The 23,472-nt window shown below is 35.1% G+C and overlaps 1 protein-coding gene across 1 annotated transcript in view; it reads left to right on the forward strand.

The window, feature by feature from the left end:
- LOC109456047 (transmembrane protease serine 11C) overlaps window positions 1–23,472 on the forward strand; it is a 63,170-nt gene that overhangs the window by 25,151 nt on the left and 14,547 nt on the right. The window contains exons 4-5 of the mRNA XM_019748044.2: window positions 2,878–2,945; window positions 7,247–7,410. Coding sequence (XP_019603603.2) covers window positions 2,878–2,945; window positions 7,247–7,410 — 232 coding nt within the window. The remainder of the gene's footprint in view (window positions 1–2,877; window positions 2,946–7,246; window positions 7,411–23,472) is intronic.

A 23,472-nucleotide genomic window follows, 5' to 3' on the forward strand; every position in this document is an offset into this window, starting at 1 on the left:
CTAGGTGTTGCCAAGTTCTAAACTATTATTAGGATGTTTCTTAAAGTATATTGCTTCTACTTCAAACATTGAAATTATGCATTCATTGTATTACACACACACACACACACACACACACACACACGTTTTATTGCTCACCATTTTTTCTCTCTTTTTAATCTTCTCCTCTATTGAGATCTGAATTCTGATTTAAATCTTGCTCTACTAGACTCTTTAGTCAAACATTTTTCTCAGTTGTGGTATGTGAATGACATATTACTAAATCCTTGTATATCCATAAATATCTTTTCTCCTGATTTAAGATTATAGCTTGACTGGGAATAGGATTGTTGAATTGTAAATTTATTCACTCAGAGTATGAGGATATTATTTCAACACTTCATCCCACTCCAAATGTTACACGTGAAATATCATTCTATTTTTTTCTATCCATATATATATTCTTTATAGAAGTTTGTAGAAATTTTTCTTTGTATCTAAAATTCAAGTATATTCCCTGGATATATCCCCTGGAAACACAGTCTACCTCTTTGAATCAGCAGGTTTTGATTTTTTAATTTAGAGCCATTTTCTCTCATGATTTATTATAATTATTATATTTCATCCATATCTTTTTTGTCTCTTTTCAAACTTCTATTATTTATAGGCATTTCTCCTGGAATCATGCTCTGTTTTGTTTCTTTTCATTCATTATTTTCTTCTTTTTAAATTTTACCACACAATTTTATTTTGTGGTATTTATTCTGTTTGGCCTTCCCTGCCACAAATTTGGATCTCAAGAGTGATAGTCTTTTTTTTTTTTAATTGACTACAAAATTTTTTAACTTGAAATGTATGTTTTTTAGTACCACAGTCTTTTTTATTATTTTTTTACTTTTTTACTATACTTTTTCTGTCCATATGTGTGCTTTTTGCCATTGTGTTTAGGTTGCTATCTGTTTCCTTCAGAAGTTTTTGATGAGCACCTGATCTGTTTCATCTCCTTTCTCTGGCTGCTGGGCTCCTTTAATTGCATTATCATTTCCCCCTATCGGCTTATTGGAGTTACAGTTTTGTTAATGGAGGAAGTCTTACAAGCTAGAAGGTGAACTGTTCTTAAATCCTGTAGGCTGAAGGTTGAGCAGCAGGCATTCTGCCTCACTATACCAAGGCTCCAGGAGGAAGTCTTCCATCTCTCCATTTTCTATCCATACTGGCTTAGCCTCAGGAGCAAGGAATCTTCAGCCCTGCCCCCTTGTAGTACTATCTTGGCGGGTGTGGGGTAATGGAAACCCACTCACATTGTCCAGTGTCAACTTTACCCCTGGACATCCAAAAACTTCTGTTGGCCAAGCTCTTCCCAGGTTCTGTTGTGATTCCATCCTTGCACAAGACTCTCAGGTTGTTCTCTAGGTTCTTTGCTGACCCATGGAAAATTCTTCATCACATCCCTTCATCCAGGACTCCCACTAAACCCAAAACAACTTGGCCCAGGAGAGGCAGATATATTGGAATTTGTAACAGAAGAAAAATATGATATAGTTTCGTTACTATCTTGTCAGGATTCCTCAACTCACCATATTTAGGAATAACATCCAAACTCCCTCCCATGGCCAGCAAAGCTCTCTGTAATCTCATCCCTACCTACCTGGGCAAACTCAACTTATACACTCTCTCCCTTACTCACTTTAAGTGAGTCATAATAACTTTGCTTTTATCCCTCAAACATATTTGCACCAGTCTCATTCTTACCTAGGACTTGCTGTTCCCTCTGTCTACAATACTCTTCTCCTCTTGCTTGTCAACTTCTCATCTTTCAAGTCTCACTCAAATGTCATGTCTTCCCAGAGGTCTTATTTATTCAAATACTGTCCCCTGAATGACTCCATCACATTATTTTACATTTTTTATATCACCAAACACCATCTGAGATTATCATATTTATATATTTATTCCTGATTTACTTATTATGTTTCCTCTTTTGAATCTCCAAGAAAGTATGGATCTATTCAATTAGTTAATAGTTTTTTCAATAGATGTTTATTGAATACATGAACACATTCCAATTGCTTTGGAGCAAGAGGAAAAATATAAATTAAATCTTTGCAATTCCAATAATGAGTCACTGGTTTTGAAGGTCTGTCTGCCAAAATAAAAGCTAGGGGCAGGGCAAAAATTTGGTCTGGTGCTCTGTGAAGGTCCTACTGTGGGAAATCATCCATTAGGTTGAAATCAGAAGCAGTTGAGAAAATGATTCTTATGTAAAATTTCTCAGAGATTTCTATGTATCCCACTTTGAACCTTTAAGTAGCATATAACTGAAAGAGCAGCAGAAACAGTTTGCAGTCCAGACATGAAAGGGTACTGCCATAGTACAAAAGAGAAAAAAGATCTCCCCTTTTGAGGACATTTCTGTCAAGTTTTATGGCATCAATGTTTGAGCGTGGAAGATAAATCTATTAGTTGATCCTTTGAATTCACCACCGCATAATGAATATTATGACCTCTTATGCTACTATTAGGAAATAAATATTTTTGCCTCATCTTGCCACATAATTTATTGATTTAAGGACACTTGTGAATGAATTGAGATAATAAAAGACAATTTTCAAAAAGACACATATTTACCATACATTGCATTCTTTTTCCCCAAATGAGTCATGATCCGAGGAAATTTTAATACTATGTATTTGATGATATTAAAGAAGTATTTAATTCCTGGGATGTAGGAAGTAGTAACGTGAAACCAGTTTGGCCATTTATTGATAACTAGTAAAGCTGAATGATGGGTACATGGGTATTGTTACACTAGTCTATTTGTTCTTGTATATGTTTGAAATTCTCCACAATGAATATTTAAAAATTAAAAAAGTCATTATTCATTTTACTTTTTAACAGATAAATGAAACATTTCATGGATCCAAACTGAGAAAACAGTATGTCAAATCTCATATTGTCCAAGTAAGGTATGTAAAATAGCCTGAGAGGCACAGAGAAAAAGTTTTTGTCTTTAGCTTTCATATCTCATACTCAGCAGAATATCTTTGCTTGGTATACAATTGAAAGGTTGAAATAAAATTAACTTGGGGGGCTTCAAAACCACTAGTATTTTCAAAAGTGAAAAAATGGTATTCCAGCTCTCGTGAAAAATTATTAAACCAGAAAAAAGAGTTCTAGTTGATTCTGAGTTTCAGATAAAGATTAAGTGTGTTTCTTTTTTATTTGAAGGCACAAAGTCAAAACACAAATCTAAAATCAGGAATTGATTTTAATAGAAAGAAACAATGGGTAAGATAAGAGAACCATGTACAGAATGTCTGATCCGGAAATGGCAAAAGAGTAGCCAATGGGCTGATTCTAGCTTAGAGTTGTGAATTAAATGTATAAATTGGGAAATTTCACATTAAAAAATAGAACTCTCACAATGTGTTGGAAAATTAAAAGATCTGACAACATGGAGCCCACATTCCCACATGGTAACAATATGCTGAAACTGAGACCACGTGTTTTACAGCAATCCCTAACACACACAATATATGCGTAAGTATTTACACCCAACCAGCTTCTGTCTTTTATCTTACCTTCCTGGCCCCTGTAAAAATCCAAATCTACAGCTATTTTCTAGCAGTGACAATGTTTATCCAACTATCCAAATTATTTTCCTTGCAATAGACAAGGAAAATAACTACAATCACTAATAGAAATATTAACATGCTTTGAACTCGACCTCTCCCTAAAACTAGAATTTGTGATATTTAACTTTTTTGGTTTATTTTTAAATAATCTATGCTCTTAAACAGTATCCCCAGAGAACTTTATATATGCTATGTACACACACACACACACACACACACACACACACACACACACACAATTAACCCATTTAACCTAATAAGAACCCTGTATGATATGCATATATTAGTTTTCCACATCACAGATGAAGAAACTTTAGCAAAAGTAGGTTAAGTGACTTGCCAAGGCCACACATTTAATAAATAATAAAGTTGTAGTTTGAACCCAAGTCGTCATATCTAGATTATTGCATCAATTGATCTAATCTTCAGCTTTTACTCTTGCTCTGTGAAGGTCCTACTGTGGTTCCTGCAATCCCTTTTCCACATAGTTTCCAACAATTCCAAACTCCTTATATGGCCCCATCTTGTCTGGCCCAGGCCCTACCTGTCTCTGACCTCATCTCATACCCTCATCTTCACTCAGAACTTTATATCCACACTGACCTGCTATATTTTTCCAATAAACATGCAAAATTTTTCCTACCACAGGGCTGTCCAAGTACAAATTGCATCAAACAAAGTTAAACAGATAAGGAATATTTTATTCAAGGTAACTAGGGTACAGAGGCCAGAACTAAGTCATAAATCCCCTGAAACAATAGGGCCGTAGGCAGTGTTTTTAAAGGCTGGGGTGAGAGGGAGATCTTAAGCCATCTGTGTTTGCTAATTGGCTTTGCCCAAAGATTAAACTCTTATTTCCATGACAGAGGTAGTTTTGCAACTTGGGGTAAAGAGCCTACCCAAGTTAGGCTTCCACCCTCCCATGGAAACAGAGATAGAGGGGCTACCTCCTTTGACGGTTACATTTCAAAGAGATGGCTTTCAGGTCCCTGAAAAAGATACTTCAGGGGTTGTTAAACTGCAAGAGGCTTTTAAAAGATTTATATATAATTCAAAGGGGAAGAGTAAGAATTGACAATTATTAGTTTTTCTAAAGTAAATGAGCTAAGTAAAGGGATATCAGGGGCCTAGAGTCAGGAAGAAGCTTGCCAAACATTTAATATTAGAAAACTGAGGGGAACATTAAGACTATCTTGGTCAAGGCCTTTGCACTTGATGTTCCTTGTTTCTGGAACATGCCTTCTTCAGGTCTTACCATGACTCCTTTTCCTTATCATTAGGGTCTCACTTGAAAGAGGACTTTGCTGAGGCTTTCTATAATGTTCTCACCTCTACCCTTTAAGTCGTTGCTTTGTTGTCTTCATATAACTCACCTTGAAGATTATTTTGTTTCTTTGGTTTCTTATTTTTATGTAACTATTTTATTAGTTTCAGGTGTACAGAGCAATGTAATAGTTAGACATTTACACCCCTCACAAAGTGATAACCCCCTTCCCCCAATCCACTACCCCTATGATATCATATATAGCTATTACAATTCCATTGACTCTATACCCTATGCTGTACCACATCCCGTAAATAAATAAATATATATATATATAAAATTATAGTTGACATTCAATATTATTCAGCTTCAGCTTCAGGTGTACAGCCCAGTGTTCAGACATCTACACAGTCCATGAGTGGTTTTCCTAATAAGACAAGTGCCCATCTGACACCCTACAAAATCTTTACAACATTATTGATTATATTCCCTGAACTGTATTTCATATCCCTGTGGCTATATTGTGATTACTAATTTGTGCTTATAATCCCTTTACCTTCTCCCCCATCACCACCCCTCTCCCATCTAGGAACACTCAGTTTTTTCTTTTCCCTATATCTCTGAGTCTTTTTCTGTTTTGTTTGTTCGTTTACTCCGTTCTTTAGAACCCACATATAAGTGAGATTATAGTTTTCTTATTTACCTGTCTCGCCTATTAGAATGATAGCAAGGACCTTGTGGTTTTATAGGATGATAATTTATAACAGTTCTGGTACCTAAAACTCTGTCTGGCATATTGCCTGGGCTACATAATACACGTTTGTTAAATGAATGAACTCATGAATTAAAAGTTCAGGAATGTAAAGGAAAACTGCCACTGGCAAAGAATTACACGTACTTGTCATATAAAACTAAAGAATTACAGGCATTTGTCATTGAAAACTGAAGAGCATTTTATGAGTCAAGAGAAGGTAAAATAACTTTGTTTTCAGTAGAAAAAAAGATCATATTATCCTAATGATGTCAGATTAAGAATCCTTATGTCTATATTTAGTTTAGTTTTAGATTGTTATTTGACCCAGGAAAAAAATTCAGAGTGACATCCATGGTTTAACAGAATCTTTAAAATAAACAAAGTAATATGATATGCCCTTGTCTATTGCATAAGAGAGAAAGGGTTTGTCCCTACAGATCAGACAAGAAAAGATTAGCATTGCATCTGCATAAAAGCAGAAGAGGTGAGAATATTTAATAGATTAGCATGTAATTGCTCAATGCTGAATACTGTACAACGGAAATAAAAATAATACGTGTATATCACTCAGAAAAAGAGCATCTCGTGTACATATACTTGTAGCCTAAAACATAAAGTAATAAGAAGTGATATAGAAATTAGCTAATTTACCTATTCAGAATTATCCTGGAAAAATATTGAAATAATAAGACTATAATCACTCAGAAAATCTTGGATCTTGATGATGGTTTCTTGTTTTGCTCATGAGCATTATAAAGATTTGGAAGTGGATGTTTTCAGGATCTGTCTTGAGTCACATAAAACTCTGGGGCTGTTGTGGATTTTCAAATGCACAAATACAGAGAAATACCTAGGAAGAAGTGAGGAGGCACAGAAACAGAGAATAGAGCGGAATAGATATTCCATCGAGTCAGTGGTAGTTAGCCCTTTTAAAATTCCTGGTTTGTATATTTACATCTTCAAGTCAGAATTACAAATTTAGTAAATTTAGTCTAATGATTTTACTCAGTTATGATTTCCAACAGGTGAGTGAGAACTTGCCCAATCTTGCAAATTCTGCTTCCACTAAAATAAATAAATAAATAAATAAATAAATAAATAAATAAATAAATAAATAAAAATAAAAAATAAATGATTCTCTCATCTTACCTGTTACATTTCATTTTGTTATTTGCTATTGGCCTATTATACAGAGTCCATAGTGAATGTATAATAGATAGATGCATTTATATTAATGACTAATTTTTGCACAGAACTCTAAGTTAATTTTCAAAATGCCTCCATATACATTATCTTATATGTATACAATAACCCAGTAAATAATATTAACATCCCCATTATAGAGATGAAGAAATTTAAGTAAAGAGATTACCAAGAGCTTGTTCTAGTCAGAGTTGGCAAATGGTGAATCTAGAACACAAACTCAGTTCGCCTGAGTCTAAATCACACTCTCTTTACTGTTCACCATTTCCATAAAGTGCCATTTCCATGTCCTTGGGAGGACCTGGAATAGCTGCCAGGAGCTCTGCTTAACAAAGTATAGAATAACCCCACTAAGCATGAGAGAGGCTCAGTAATAAAAGCATAATTTATTTGTGTGTTTCTGTTCTGCAGCCAAGCCAAAGGGAAAGTGGTAATACATGCTGTGCTAAAGTTTATATCCTGTTTTAAAAATAAAGCAGCAAAATTTCAGGAAATGATCAAAAACATTTTACAAAAGAAGCTAAATGGTGACTCTGGGTCTTTGCATATAGAGTTTTCTTCATTTAAAATTTCAGGTAAGCATTTTTATGTGTGGTATAGCGTGATTTTTATTTTTTATTTTGGATATGTTGTTTTGTTGTGCAAATGCAAATAATACTTCTCCTTTAAAATATTATGTCATATATAATGATAATTGCTTTTAACCACTGTTAAAGTATTCAGGGTTCATGTTAATTGATTTATCTTTTTTAATAATTGTTTTATTTTTCAATTACATTTGACATGCAATATTAGTTTCAGGTGTACAACATAGTGATTAGACATTTATATAACTTATGAAATGATCACCCCAATAATTCTAGTACCCACCTGAGACCATATATATATAGTTATTACAATATTCCTATTGACTATATTCCTTAGCTATACTTTACATCCCCATGACTATTTTGTGACTACCAATTTGTACTTACTAATCTCTTCCCTTTTCTCATGAAATCCACCAACGCCCCGTCCCATCAAAACCATCAAAATGTTCTCTGTTTCTATGAGTTTGTTTATTTTGCTCTTTAGATTCCATATATAAGTGAAATCACATGGCATTTGCTTTCTCTGTCTGACTTACTCCACATAACACAATACCCTCTAGGTCCATCCATGTTGTTGCAGATGGCAAGATTTCATTCTTTTTTAATGGCTGAATAATGTTCCACTGTACATATGTACCACCTTTTCTTTATCTATTCATCCATTAATGGACATTCAGGTTGATTCCATATCTTGGTTATTGTAAATAATGCTGCAATGAACATATGGATGCACATATCCCTTCAAAGTAGTGTTTTGGGTTTCTTCTGATAAATACCCAGAAGTAGGGTTACTGGGTCCTCTTTGTCTCTTTGTTATAGTCTTTATTTTAAAGTATATTTTGTCTGGTATGATGGTATGAGTATTGTACCCAGGCTTTTTATTTTATTATTTTTTCATTTACATTTTCCTTTGCCATCACTTTACTTTCAGTCTGTGTGTGTCTGTCTATCTGAACTGAGTCTTTTGTAGCAGCATGTGTAAGGGTCTTGTTCTCTAATCTACTCAGCTACCCTATGTCTTTTGATTGGAGCATTTAATCCATTTACATTTCAAGTAACTATTGATACATATATAGGTATTGCCATTTTTTATTCATATTTTTTATCTTTTTTCTTCTTAAAGATGTCCCACAAACTTTTCCTGCAATACTGCTTTGGTGTTGGTGAACTCCTAGTTTCTCTTGTCTGGGAAGTTCTTTATCTGTCCTTCAATTCTAAATGATAGCCTTGCTGGGTAGTCTTGGTAGTAGATCCTTGCTTTATATCATTTTGAATATTTCATGCCAATTTTCTGTTGAGAAATCAGCTGACAGTCCTGACAGTCTCATGAGAGCTCCCTTATAGGTAACTGACTATTTATCTCTTGTTGCTTTTAAGATTCTCTCTTTCATTAACAGAAACTCATAGACACAGACAATGGTTTGGTGGTTGCCAGAGGGTAAGGGGGGTGGGGGGTGGGGGGTGGGAGATGAGGGTAAGGGGGATCGAATATATGGTGATGGAAGGAGAACTGACTCTGGGTAATGAACACACAATGGGATTTATAGATGATGTAATACAGAATTGTACACCTGAAATCTATGTAATTTTACTAACAATTGTCACCCCAATAAATTTAATTTAAAAAAAAATAAAAATAAATAAATTGAGAGCTTGGGGGGAAAAAAAAAGATTCTCTCTTTCTCTTTAATCTTTGACATTTTAATTACGATATTTCTTGGTGTGGGCATCTTTGGGTTTATCTTGTTTGGGACTCTCTGTGCTTCCTGGGCTTGTATGTTTATTTCCTTCACCAGGAAGTCTTCCTTCATTATTTCTTCAAATAGGTTTTCAGTTCCTTGCTTTCTCTCTTCTCCTTCTGGTACCCCTATGATGTGAATGTCGGTATGTTTGATGTTGTCTCAGAGGCCCCTTAAACTATCTTCATTTTAGGGGATTCCTTTTTCTTTTCATTGTTCTCATTGGATGGTTCCTGCTATCTTGTTTTCTAAATTGCTGATTCAATCCTCTGCTTCATCTATTCTATTGTTGATTTCCTTTAATGTATTCTTTATTTCAGTTATCGTATTCTTTATTTCTGACTGGTTCTTTTTTATGTTTTCTATCTTTTTGTTAAAGTTTTCACTGAGTTCATCTACTTTTCCCCTAAGTTCATTGAGCAGCCTTATAACCAGTGTTTTGAACTCTGCATCTGATAGATTGCTTGTCTCCATTTGTTTAGTTTTTCTGGAGCTTTGTTCTGTTCTTTCATTTGGGACATGTTTCATTGTCTCCCCATTTTGACTGCCTTCCTATGTTTGTTTCTATGTATTGGATAGGGCTGCTATGTCTCCCAGTCCTAGTAAAGTGGCCTTAAGTAGTAGGTGTCCTGTGGGGCCCAGTGGTACAGTCTCCCTTGTCATCAGAGCTGGGTGTTCCAGGTGTGTCCCTTGGGTGAGTTGTGTGTGCCCTCCTGTTGCTGTTGAGCCTTGGTCGCTGTTTGCATGTCAAAGGGAGAGACTGACCCTCTGGCTTATTGGTTCTAAGAATTGGCTCTAATGATAGTGGAGGAGCTTCTGTGCAGGGGCTGACCATATGGAGCAGGATTAACTTTATCAGGGTTCTGATGTCTACCTAGTCTCCCTTTGGTTGTGTTGCTTTCTCATGAAAGCCACCAATGCCCCCTCCCATCAAAACCATCAAAATGTTCTCTGTATCTATGAGTTTGTTTCTGTGGTTTGTTTATTTTGTTCTTTAGATTCCATATATAAGTGAAATCACATGGCATTTGCTTTCTCTGTCTGACTTACTCCACATAACACAATACCCTCTAGGTCCATCCATGTTGTTGCAGATGGCAAGATTTCATTCTTTTTTAATGGCTGAATAATGTTCCACTGTACATATGTACCACCTCTTCTTTATCTATTCATCCATTAATGGACACTCAGGTTGCCTCCATAATTGGTGCTCCCACTGGATCTGAAGCCAGCCACTGGGCATGCCAGCCCCAGGACCTCCTGGGTGGGGCTCCACCTCTGGCCAAGTTCAATCATAGCCTGTCACCACCCAGGGCCACTTGGCATGAGCCTCAAGGTGATCACAGATATCTTATTGGAGTTGCCTTGGAGAGGCTATGCTGTGAATCAAGGCTGGTTTCTGCCAGTGCTGGGCTTGGGGCTGCTCAGCAAGAGATACAGGGCATGCCAAGGCTAGATGCTACTTGTTTGGATTTTGTGAACCATTGAGAGATTTTAGAAAAGTCCTAAAGCATGATCCATGACAGGCCATTTGTACAGAAAAGCCACTGGAAGAGGCTTGGGTGGGTTCCCAAGTTGGGTGGAGGGTCTCAGAGAATCACCAGGGCAGAGCAAAACAGTGTTAGCCAGGTTGATGGAGACTCAGATATGGCAGCTGCCTGGGTCTGCATGCTGGTAGGGGGGAGCGTAAACAAAGAAATAATGGCTTATGCCAGCACTTCTGTCTGGGAGAAAGGTGCCCTGTCAGCTCTCACGCTGAAGTCAGACAATTCAGTTCCTCCCTATATGTCCCTGGTGCCTTTGAGCTTCTGCCCTCATGCTGGATCTCAGAGCCAGTAAGTCCATCAGTGAGTAAGTCCATGCATGGGCCCTTTAACGGGAACACCTGGGACTCCAGCCACAATCTGTCTCAGTCAGCGGCAATCTCTGCTCATTTTCACAGCCAGATGTTATGGGGACTTGTCTTCCCAGCACCAGAATCCTGGAGAGCCTTGTGTGGGGTTGGGACCCCCTTGCTTTCCAGGGTTACCTCTACAGCCAAGATATCACTCCCAAGTTTTAACTGCCACACATGGGTGTAGGACCAGCCCATTACCCATTTCCATCCCTCCTACCAGTCTCCAGATGGTTTCTTCTGTATGTCCTTAGTTATAGGACTTCTGTTCAACTAGACTTCAGGTGATTCTCAATAACGGTTCTTCTGTAGTTTAGTTGCAATCTTGATGTGGTCATGAGAGGAGGCAAGCACGGTGTGTATGTACTCCATCTTGACCGGCCATCCCAATCAATTTTTTGACATAATATCATCTTGTATTCTGGGAATCAAACCTTACTTGATGACAAAATTTTAAAAACTAATCAAGGTCCCAATACCATTTCTTTGCAAAACAAGGCAGCCTGTCATTTTTTAATTATTATGGTTTATTCTGCAGGTTGTGATTTCTCCTTCTATTCTTTTGGATGTCTCAAGAATCCAGACTCCCAAAATCCAGGATTGAGTTTGAATCTCTTTAACATCAAAGTTCTCTCTTGATAGGCCTTAAATGGACTCTTACTTTTATGTACAATCTAATTCTTATTCTTTGTCACCTAGCAGTATTATAAAAGGCAGCTTTAAAAAGATAGGGACAAATGTCACTCCATTCACAAAATAATGAGTGTCTCTCTAATCTTGATAAAAGTACAGACATCACTTAGGACAGCTAAGCTAGGATATCAGTTCTTTGATACAACAAATTTGACCAAGGGCAGAAATGTATCCTTACCCCTACTAGAAGAACTAAAAGGACCAAATGTTTGTGAAAAACAAACAAACAAACAAAAATCTAGGCCAAGGGTTCATTTGCATGGAACATCCAAAGGATCAAATAGGAAAAACCTGAACATGCATCCCCTGGATTAGAAGCCATCATGTTGTAGAAATGTGACTCTCCTGGCATTATTTGATGTCTTCTCTTAGAACCTTACTTCTCACACAGCTTATTTATTCTATGTGTGGTGACCTCAAAAGAACACAGAGAAATAAAACAGCTTTCCAATTTATAAAGAATTTGTTAGCAAAGATATATTTTTGCTAAAAACATGAACTCACATGTTAAGAATCTATATTATATTCCTGGTATTCCTCCAGACTTTAAGAACATTATGTAGGATCAATCACAGGAAAACAGACTTTCTGGAGGTCCTTTATAGATTTATTACCTTTCTCAATAATTTTATCTATTACAATGCCATCCCACAATTTCATGAAGAGCAGTCACTGTTGAGCATAATACACTTGAGCACAGATGGTGCTTTGGCATTGTCTCCAGGCCCACGTGTTGCTTAGAAACTTCCTCTCCCTCCTTCCGCACCTCTCATCAGAAGCTAGATGTCTCATGAAACTGACTGGGGGCTCACAGGCACAGGATCAAACACAGAAGCCAGCTGGACCAATCCTCCAAAACCACAATGAAATGGGTTAACTCAAAGCTCACATTCAAGGCAGCTCTTATTGAAAAAGAATGTTAATATTCATTATTCATCACATAACTAGGTCTCCAGCTTAGGGATCTATGGAAAGTTCAGTTAGGTAGTCAAGGTTGCTGTCACAGCATCTTATTGACTAGCCTGACCTTCTTGTGCTGCCTGGTTAGTTCAGTTGCTTAGTGCCTGCTCCTAAGTATGTCAAGATTGTGGGTTTCATTTTAATACAAATTGCTTAACACAGAGGAAAAAGTCACAACTTCCTCCAGCTGTGGCTTAGACATCCCTGGCCTGTGCTATTAGGTACACTCAATGGCTGCATATGGCACCAGTATTTCTGTATTATTATGCCTAGAAGGAAGGGATATAGAATAGTGGTTAAGGTCATGGGTCCTGCTATGATATTTGAGATTTGAATCCCAGGTCTTCTACATATAAGCTGTGTAACTTTGGAAAGATTACTTAACATTTCTGTGTTTCAGCCTAACCATCTTATCTTGAAAATGATGATAGTAAAAAAAATATTTCATATGATTATTTTGAGCATTTTAAAGACCTAATGCACATAAAAAAAAAAGAAAAGAAAGAAAGTAACAGCACTGACACAGAGTAAATATCCTTAATTGTGGAGCTTTTATCATGAAAAAAAGAAATTCAAAATATACGTCATGTGGATTATAGATTTGCTAGTCAATCATATATATAATATTATATATAATATATTAAATATATTATTATATATTACATACACACACACATATACATACATACATATATGCTATTATTTTTATTAATAGCCCTGTCCCGACCCTCGTCCCAAACTCAGGCTACACGATGGGTACGGGGGAAGGACCTGGAGGCACTCTAAGGGAGAATAACTTCCCAAAGCACTAGTGCAATAGGGGCAACTCCATTTCCCCACCCCTAAACCCCACCAAAATCAAATTACTTATCTCATAGAGCCTCAGCTTCTCCATCTTTAGAAAGAAAATTATGGTTCATATACTTCATAGTGTTTTTTTCTAAAAAAAAAAGACCACATACATCTAAAGCCCTTAGTGCAATGCCTGGCATAGAGCAAGCACTTAATAAAGAGTAACCAAGACAATTATCTTCTATAAATGCACTTTAGAAAAGAATCTTTTCCCAGCCATCGTGGTTATTCTTCTGACAATTGTATACTGAACATTCATTGCCCAGCCAACTGAATCTTAGGGAATATACCTATGTGCTTTTTATCTATGGATTCAAAGCAGGGCAATAGCCCATTTAAAGAGATTTTACAAGCCTCAGCGATGAAGAAAATCAGTGGCAATTGAACCAAAGGATTAAAAACTATTGCTTTTACAACAAATAAATAAAGCAAACAAACAAGCAAAAACTCATAGATACAGACAACAGTTTAGTGGTTGCCAGAGGGTAAAGGGGAAGGGGAGGAGGTAGAAGATGGTAAAGGGGGTCAAATATATGGTGATGGAAGGAGATTTTATTTTGAGTGGTGAATATACAATGCAATATACAGATGATGTATTAAAGAATTGTACACTTGAAACCTATATAATTTTATTAATCAATGTCACCCCAACAAATTTAATTAAAAATACACATTTTTTGAGAATAAGGGAGGACACAGTCTTATTATAGTTTGTCCCAGAATAACCTGGGATGTTATTTAGAGTGACAACAGTAAGATAAAACAAATAAGAGTGCTGATGGATTTAGAGACATTTGAAAATGTAAAAAACAAAAAAATTATTGCTTTTGTAGAAACAAAAGGTTAATCAACTAAAGCATTCATTAACATTTCAATACTTAATAAATATACCTATTCCAGAAAAATTGCTCTATGCAATTCTTAGTTATAATACTAAATTATTACTAGGAAAATTTAAAAATCATAAATTATTGGTTTAATTTGTTAATTCATTTATTGAATAAACACTGACTGAATACTGATTATGGCTCTGGAAATTTGAATAAAATTTTACCTTATTAGTTATTTTTTGTTTATACTAATATTAAATTCATTTTCTTTTCCTATGCATATACAAAATGATACTAGAATGAGTGTCAAAAAAGGATATTGTTTGACGAATTTTTTTAAAATTCGCCATGGATCATTACAACTAAAAAGCAAAATCTCACTGGATTTTCATTTAGAATTTGTATTCTCTACTTCCGTGCATCTTAAATTATTTATCCCAGATCAGTGGCAAAATCAGGAATGGTGAAAATACATTACTGGTTTCTGGTCCAGACCAAATATATGAAAATGCACTAGTCATTGCACAGTGGATATTTGGAAGACTTTAGAGTTGGAAAAGACCTTAGGAATCTCTGGTCTTGTTGCCTCATTTAGTAAAGAAGATTCAAGGAAGTAAAGTGATTTGTCCTAAGTCATAACATAAATAATGAGCAGACCCAAGACTTAAACCCATGTCTTCTGATTCTAAGTGCACTGTGCATTCTCTATATTATTTTATGAATCAGTTTAGAACTGAGAACTGCCCTAAAAATCTGGCTTAGTTGCAGATTTAAAGTTCCTAGTGAAAAAAAAAAAGAAATCTGCCTCCTTTCGAAATCTGTCGTCAGTCATTCTAAATCCAAATTTGTTCAATTCTGTCCTCAGTTTTAATATCAATGAAAAAAAGGATGTAAATCCATATCTACCTCAAAGAATTGCTGAAAGAGTTAAAATCATATATTATGAAATATTAATTTTAATGAACAATTATGAGGTACTTGTACAAACATTTTGCTAGGCAATATAGGGAATTCAAAGTATTGAAAGAAAAAGAGTTTTGTCCCTCTTAGCAAAAAGCCTACGTCCATTTAAGTTCACACTGAGTTAGTGTATATGAGACAAAAAGCACAATTAGTATCATTATTTCACAAATATATTTTAAGCTTATCCAATATAAAGTGTGATGTGTATTAGACCTAATGCTGCAATCAGTTGGTAAAATCAAACAGTGACTGCAAGTTGCTAGATGAGAACAGCTGAAAACTGGTTTTGTCAACAATATGCCCAAAGTTCCATGTTTCTCCGTCTACTGGCCTCTACACCATTGGCTAACAATTACCACTTTTGGCCAACAATTCCAGTAGAGGTCATATGCCTTTGACACAACTCTCAGAGGAGCCTATTCCTTTCCTTCAGAGCACTTTCCCAGGTTTTAATTATATATTCACTAAGGTGATTATTTGATTACTGACTGTCTCTCCCATCAGATCATAATCTCCATGAGAGCAGAGACCATGTTCATTTTTGCTTATCATTATATCCTTAGCGCCTAGCACAGGGCCCGGCGTATAGCACTAAATGGTTGTTGGGGAATGCCTTCCATAATATCAAAGCTGCAGAATAGGAGAGTGCATATATACAGAGGGTGCCAAAAAAAAAAAAATATATATATATATATATATACTGTACTAAACTGTAGGTAAACTGTACTAAAATTGTAATACTCAATATATATCGATAATAAAAGATGGATACAAGTCACATTTGACTTCTACAATTACAAGAGGTGCTCAAAGTGGTTACCATCAGCATCTAGACACTTCTGATTATGGCAAACTACTGCTTGAGCAACACTGACCGAAGTGTCCAATTGTATACATTTATTTGGCACTCCCTGTATATATATCTTTCTCAACTGAGGTTCCACAAAAGACTTAAACTGTAAAGAATATGGTATGTGTGACTTCCTATTAGGAGAAGTTCATTCATTTCCTGAAAATTAAAGCTCCCTAGGGCTTTAGAGCTTAATTCTCTTCCAGAGTCCCAATTGCGGAGGACTGATGGGAAGTGTGCCACATGTATGCTACTAGCAGACACTGCTACCCCAGATTTAGTATGTAAAGAGTGCTTCACTTATTAGGACCCATGAACACAATGTATAATTTAATTTTCCACTCACTCCTGAATTCCATGAAAAATGACAATGCTACTACCTTCCAAGCTACTAACAATTAGTATTTACAGAGTGTATTCTTCAGTGAGAAATCAATAGTTTCTCCATTAATTCTAAACACTGGATCAGAAGATGTTCAAATTAACTATATAAAACCTAGAAAAAGAACTGATAGTATAGCTGTCCCTGTCTATGAAAGAATAGTTTTCTGAAAAATTTCTCATAAGGCAAATTGTCTAACCTAATACCATTGTTGTCAATGGGGAAAGTTTTTTTTGTATTCCCAAACCCGAAAATTTATATTTACTTATGCTTAAACAATATCACAATCCTTTGAAATAGAGTTGATAATATCAATAGCTAAAATTAGTTAACAAAATCCTTTATTAATTATTTTATAATATGACTACTTACATGGTCTCATTAGGTTATTTTATAGCTTAACAATCAAACCAGAACATACATATGATACTTCATGTTTATGTACAAACTTTAATGGAAAAAGGAAGAACAAGTAAAGCCTTGCAAGTGATATCTCATCAAACAAGTTGACCTCACAGCATGATGCACTTGACTATCACTACCACAAACTCTCAAGCCAAGAGATAAGAAGAAAATGTAACACAAGACTAGATGTACCTACTGTACAACTGCAAGTATGACCACATGGTAGCTCTCTCCTGAAAGCTCTGGAAGGAAAAAGATATCTAAGTCATTCCTTGTAAAAGCAAAGACATGCCTCACAAGGTAAAGTGAGCATTTCGAATGAAAAACCTTATAAAGTTGAATGCTCATAACCTTAATGGGCATATTTAAGGGTATGACTGTAATTTGGTTTAAAAAAATAATAATCATTTCCTACAAAAAAAAAAATGCCTGTGTATAATGGTATGCTTAACCATCTACTGAATAAGTATGAAAAATATTTTAAATGCTTATGCTAAATTATAATTGGTTAAAATAAAAACTCAAATTATGTAGAAGTAATGGAAAGACTAATAACATTGAACTTCATACGCAGGATGACGGTCCTGACCCACTATTAAGAGTTTTACAAGAAGAAGAATAAAGCTCTGGTCTAACACTCATTTGTGAGCAGGTGGCCAACACAGACATATGGATGCTGTTAGTAAAACACACGTTTCATGTGGCTAGATCCTGAGGCAATGCATGGCTTCATTTGTACCATGTTTTAAGCAACTGATTAACCAATCATTCTTTGATAAATCCTAGAGGACATTTTTTTAAAGCATATTATTGCCCAAAGTGTCCTTTTTAAACCAAGAACCAATCTTTAGCACTACAAACCTATTTTATTAGCAAAATGTTTCTTAAAATATTCTAAGTAGTATAAGACCTTGAGCATTGACAATTCATTGGAAATAAATCTTCCTAAAGAGGCAAATTTTCCGAATAGCTTATATTTAATCATTTTAGTAAAATATAAAATCCTCTTAAAATTATATTTTTATAAAAACTTTCTCAAACTTACCACCTACTTTCTTGACATTACTATGGATATGCATTAATACACAGGAAGTATTGTAGTGCCCTCAGGGCATTTAGGGATATGGAAGGTTATTGGTACTTTCACCAAATGACCCCAACATTAGGCTTTTGAACACTCGTATTTGTTCTGTATATTTTATTTCTCTCTCATACTGTAATCTCAAGCAGAATTCACGTTGTCATTTCTATTTTCTCTATCTTCTCTTCTAACTTGTTCGAATTCATTTTAAATAATTTATAGTAATGTATGTATAAAAATTGGAAAAGCAAACAGCTTTTGGATGAGGATGTGTTGGGCCTTCTTATTTAATTATATAAGGTTTAGTGAGCTGATTTTTCTGATATGCCTTTTGGCGCCTCAGATAACCTTCTTTTCTGATACTTGACTTTATTCCAGAGAAAATATTTCCCAGTCTACTGAAGACATGGAGAGCTATACTTGTTGCTATTTCAAAGTATCTTTCAATAAAGCCTGGAATTTATTTAAAGTAATATTTCTTTAGGTATTTTTCAAATGTAATCTTGAGTTAGAGTTTGAAATATATATTACTGAGCCATACAATCACATTAGACCTGTCCAGATACTTTAAGAGAGTTTAAATATTAACATACAGTCATTGTGTCAAAGGATCCACTATCAATAGGGCACATGAGACATATTTCAACAAAAATATCCATGAACTAAGAATGGTCTTTCAAACTAATCATTCTTATTTTCTAATCTTCATGAAAGGACAAAACTATTATAATTTTGTACGTTATTTTTGTTAAGCACTAATTTTTAATTATTAATACTAAAACACTCCATAGTAGGTCAATTCAGTTAATTTCCTGGACTACTTCTTTACATCTATCTGGAGTGACTCAGTTCTAAACACAGGAAAAATCTGAGACTCCAGGCCAAAGTAGGCAGCTGTTAGTAATCATACCCCAATAGATTTTATTCAGTGGAGTTTCAAATTTATCTTGCCAATTTAGATCCAGTTAGCCTGGGATGAGTCTTAAATTTCTGCCATATCCTCTCTGCATCATATCCTTTCCTTGACACTTGACTGAATTCCCAATCTGTTTCTCCATTATTGATAGTTTTTTACAACTATCTTTATTTTAGCTGTTTTTGGTTTCACATTTGCATTCTCTGCTAAAACTGAAGTTCTCAGAAACTTAGCACTTTGGGCTGGGTCCTAATAGCTGAACTACTACCCATAAAATGGTTGGGATCTTGTACCCAAGGGTTTGAATACCTAGATCCCAGATACTACTGTTTTAATTATGTCCAGCATCATCTAAGGTGGGATAGATCTGTAGGATGGTTATTTTTATGTGTCAACTTGACTGGGCCACAGGATGCCCAGATATCTGGTTAAACATTATTTCTGGTATTACAGTGAGGATGTTAGTATTTGAATTGGTGGACTGATTAAAGCTAATTCCTTCCCAATTGTGGGTGGGCATAATCCAGAAAAAGACAGAGGAAGGGTGAATACTTTCTGTCTTCCAAACTGATTGAGCTGGAACATTGGTTTTCTTCTGCTCTCACACTGGGATTTAAACCACTGGCAGTTCAGTTCTCAGGCCTTTGGACTTGGACTGGAATTAAACCACTGGGTTTTCTAGGTCTCCAGCTTGCAGATGGCAGATCATAGGACTTCTTAGCCTCCATAATTGTCCATAGGCCAATTCCTCATAATAAATAGTTTCTGTTCCTCTAGAGAACACTGACTAATACAACCAGCCAGAATGCACTGCCAATCAGCATCAAGCCCAAATAAGTTCAAATTTCCTATGGGCATTTGGAAACCTACTTGCCTCACATATTTCTAAGAGGCTAAGCGTACATACATCTAGACCAACAACCCTCTCTCCTTTAAACTATGTCCTAGCTTCCTTTGAGTTTCCCGGAACCTAAACTTTTGAGGCCACATGTCTACGTTGAGTGGGTTATAACATAATGAAAATTAAGAGAGATGAGTTTTAGGTGAAAGAATTTGCACTTTGGTAGGGATAAAAGGTCCATTAAGATCTATTAAAACATGAAAGACACAGTCAAATCTTTGCTTTCTAAAATCTTATCTGATAATATTGTGTAAAATGAGCAGAGGGGAGAGTATTTAAGCAGAGAGAACAGTTAGGAAGGAAGTACAACAGTCCAAATGTGAAGAACTGAAAACCTGAACCATCATAATGAAAACTAATGGACGTATGTCACAGAGATTACACTCATAGAAATGGCAGAACTGAACAACTGGATGTGAGGCACAACAGTAAGAGGAATTGAATACAACAATGGAGAGGGAGTAGAATATAGGTGATTAGCTTAAATTTTGAGTATTAGATAAACTATATATCTCTAGATAAAGTTATTTATCAAGCATTTGGAAATAAAGAATTGGCCCTCTGGAGGAAGCGTGGGTCTAAAACCATAACATGATGGTCACTCCCATCAGGTGATAATGAAGTCCTGGAAAAGGATAAAATTACAAAGAATATAGGGAGATAAGAAAAAGGAAAGTGAACATGAGAATAAAACCAAATTCTGGCAAGGAGGTAGAGAAACTGAATCACTCATATAACGTCTGTGGGAATGTAAAATATCATATTCACTCTGAAAAACAGTTTAATAATTAAAAAAAAATTAAACATGCAGCTACCATACAACCCAGCAACTGCACTCCTGTGCAAAAATGATGACTTGAGTTCAAACAAAAGCTCATACATGAATGTTTATAACAGCTTTATTCCTAAGAGCAAAAAACTCAAAATAACCCATATACCCTTCAACAAGTAAATGGTTAAACAAAGTCAGGTGCATCATACCATAGAATACTACTCAGCAATGAAAAGAACTTGGATGAATCTCTAGAAAGCTATGCCGAGTGGAAGAAGCCAATTCAAAAGTTACATACTGTATTATTCTATCTATATGAATGCATGACATTCTTGAAATGAAAAAAAATTATAGAATGGGAGAACAGATTAGTGATTGCTAGGGATTGAGATGGGAGGAAACAGATGTGGCTATACGTAAAAGGGCAGCATGACAGATCCTTGTGGTGATGGAAGTGTTCTGTATTTTAACAGCATCGATGTCAATATCCTGATTAGGATATTGTGCTATGGTTTTAAAGATGTTATCTTTATGACATCTTTGCAAGATATTACCTTTGGGGAAATTGTGTGAAGGGTACATAAAAATTATTTATTACAACATCATCTGAATTTACTATTATCTCATGATAGATGTTCAATTTTCAAATTACTTTATAAAAACATACATATAAAATCTTTAAATTAGATATTTGACGTCCTGATGAGTCTGGCTCCTTACCTCTCATCTTCCTAGGTCTCTGAGTTACTGTCATAATAAATATTATTTAAATGAGTCATACTGTGAGATTTTTTTAAATGTTTTTGAAAATTTAGAACTCTTTTTGTGGCTGAAATATTAACATTATGGAGTCACGCCTACTAAAACATAATAATATTTTATCTGCCATTCCAGCAGCCTGAAATCTTTTGACACTCAAAAACTTTCTATAAGATTGTGAGTGTGCTAAAGCTATCAGAAAAACCACTTTGATTCTTCTTTTATACACTGAAAAATTACATGTGACTATTTCTTTCCTGCTTCTCTTAATGCATACATGTTAAATAGCTGAAAGTGCCATAAAATAAATGCCAATTTTAATGTTTTGCCCCTTATCTTGATTTTTCTGATAAGATATGCATCCAAGAGTTTTATTAAAGCTCATAATGTGGGGAAAAAGTCAACAAGGGACAAGAAAAGGTATTCAAAATATTAATAGCTCTATGTTAAAAAGGAAGAAGTATCTTTACCAAATCTGTCAACTCAGGCCAGGTAGAAATTTAAACTTCAGAAATTTCTTCCAAACCAGTTTTTCCATTCTTTGTACCCCTTACATTCTTTGTCTCTTCTGCAGAATTTCTGAAGAAACACAAAAGAATCCTATGTGTTATGAGTAAGAAAAGAGTAGTTGTGGTTTGTGTTTAATGACAGCTTACTTGTGCAACTTCAAAAAACATGGATTTACTCATGAGTATTACATAAAGAGAGTCTATAAATTCTGCTATGGTTGTAAGTGGGTCTATTAACCACTGTCTAAATATTTTTATTTTTCTGTGTTTTTTTCAAATATGTATAGTTCTGAGAAGTAATCTGTTTTTCAATTTCAATTTTTTTAAAAAAGCAACTTACAATAAGTTCCAGAGGAAAAAAGAATCATTCAGAATGAACAAGTGAATATGACCAGGTGATGGTTATTTACATCAAAAACTACTATATGCAAATTGTCAAGGGAACAGGAAGATAAGACATTTTCTGAGAAGAAGGAGATAAGAAGGAAAACTTTTTGGAGAGCCTACCTCTTAAGATGGGTCTTAAAGAAAGCAATGGGCATGAACTGAAAGGAATCCACAAAGTAGTCTCTGCTGGATGAAACACCAGAGGTGTGCCATCAAAATGCAGACCTTCGTAAGGGGTCTCGATACCTGGGAGAGCCAAGCTAGAAACTTTCCAAACTGAAAGTACTAATCCTAAATATTAACTCCCTGTCCAAAGTGTGTCCTCAAAAGGACCCCTTAGAAACACAAGGATAGCATTTTCAAAATGATAAGAGAGGATATGACTTACATAGTCCATTGCTCACTATATCAACATAGTTATCCAAATATACTCCTCAATACATGTCTTGTCCTTTGTTCATTACAGTAGTCTTTGTACTGCTTCCAAAGCTTAAAATCAACAATGGCTAACTCATAGGAGAAGCAGATAAAATACCAAATGAAAATAGTTCTGATTTTTCGTATTTCTTAAAATCTGCATAAAGGTAGAAAAATTGGAGCGCAGTTCTACCTTAAAACCTAATACTTGCATATACAACTGGTTATTAATTAGTTTAATTAACATAAAGTTTTAATAAATTAAATCTTAATATCTTTTAAAATTTTTTGTCTTCAGAGTCAAAATGACAAACATATTGAAGATATGTACTGTGAAAAATAAATCTATGTCACTCTGAGGAATGACAAATGATATTTAATATCTAACCACAGATACAATTTTCAGTCTAATTAGAAGCTTAAAGCAAAGCACTTACTGAGGTTAAATATGCAGCCAGGTAATGAATAAAAGCCTACCATGAATGAAGGATTCAGATTTTTTTTAACTACAAACCAGATCCACACTCTATTCTTTCGCCTTTTAATGTAGACCAGTCATATTAATGCTCCAGAGTAGGGTTTTTGTTGTTGTTGTTGTTGTTGTTGTTGTTTTTGGTGAAAATATTATGAATGAACTTCCATGATGGAAAATGATTTTGTCACAGTTACCTTGCCCAGTAAGTCCATATACATTTATGGCTTTAAAGTTGTCAGAAATCTACCACATGAACATTTAA

The sequence above is a fragment of the Rhinolophus sinicus genome, linkage group LG02, assembly GCF_036562045.2.
Source record: "Rhinolophus sinicus isolate RSC01 linkage group LG02, ASM3656204v1, whole genome shotgun sequence".
Classification (NCBI taxonomy): Eukaryota; Metazoa; Chordata; class Mammalia; order Chiroptera; family Rhinolophidae; genus Rhinolophus; species Rhinolophus sinicus.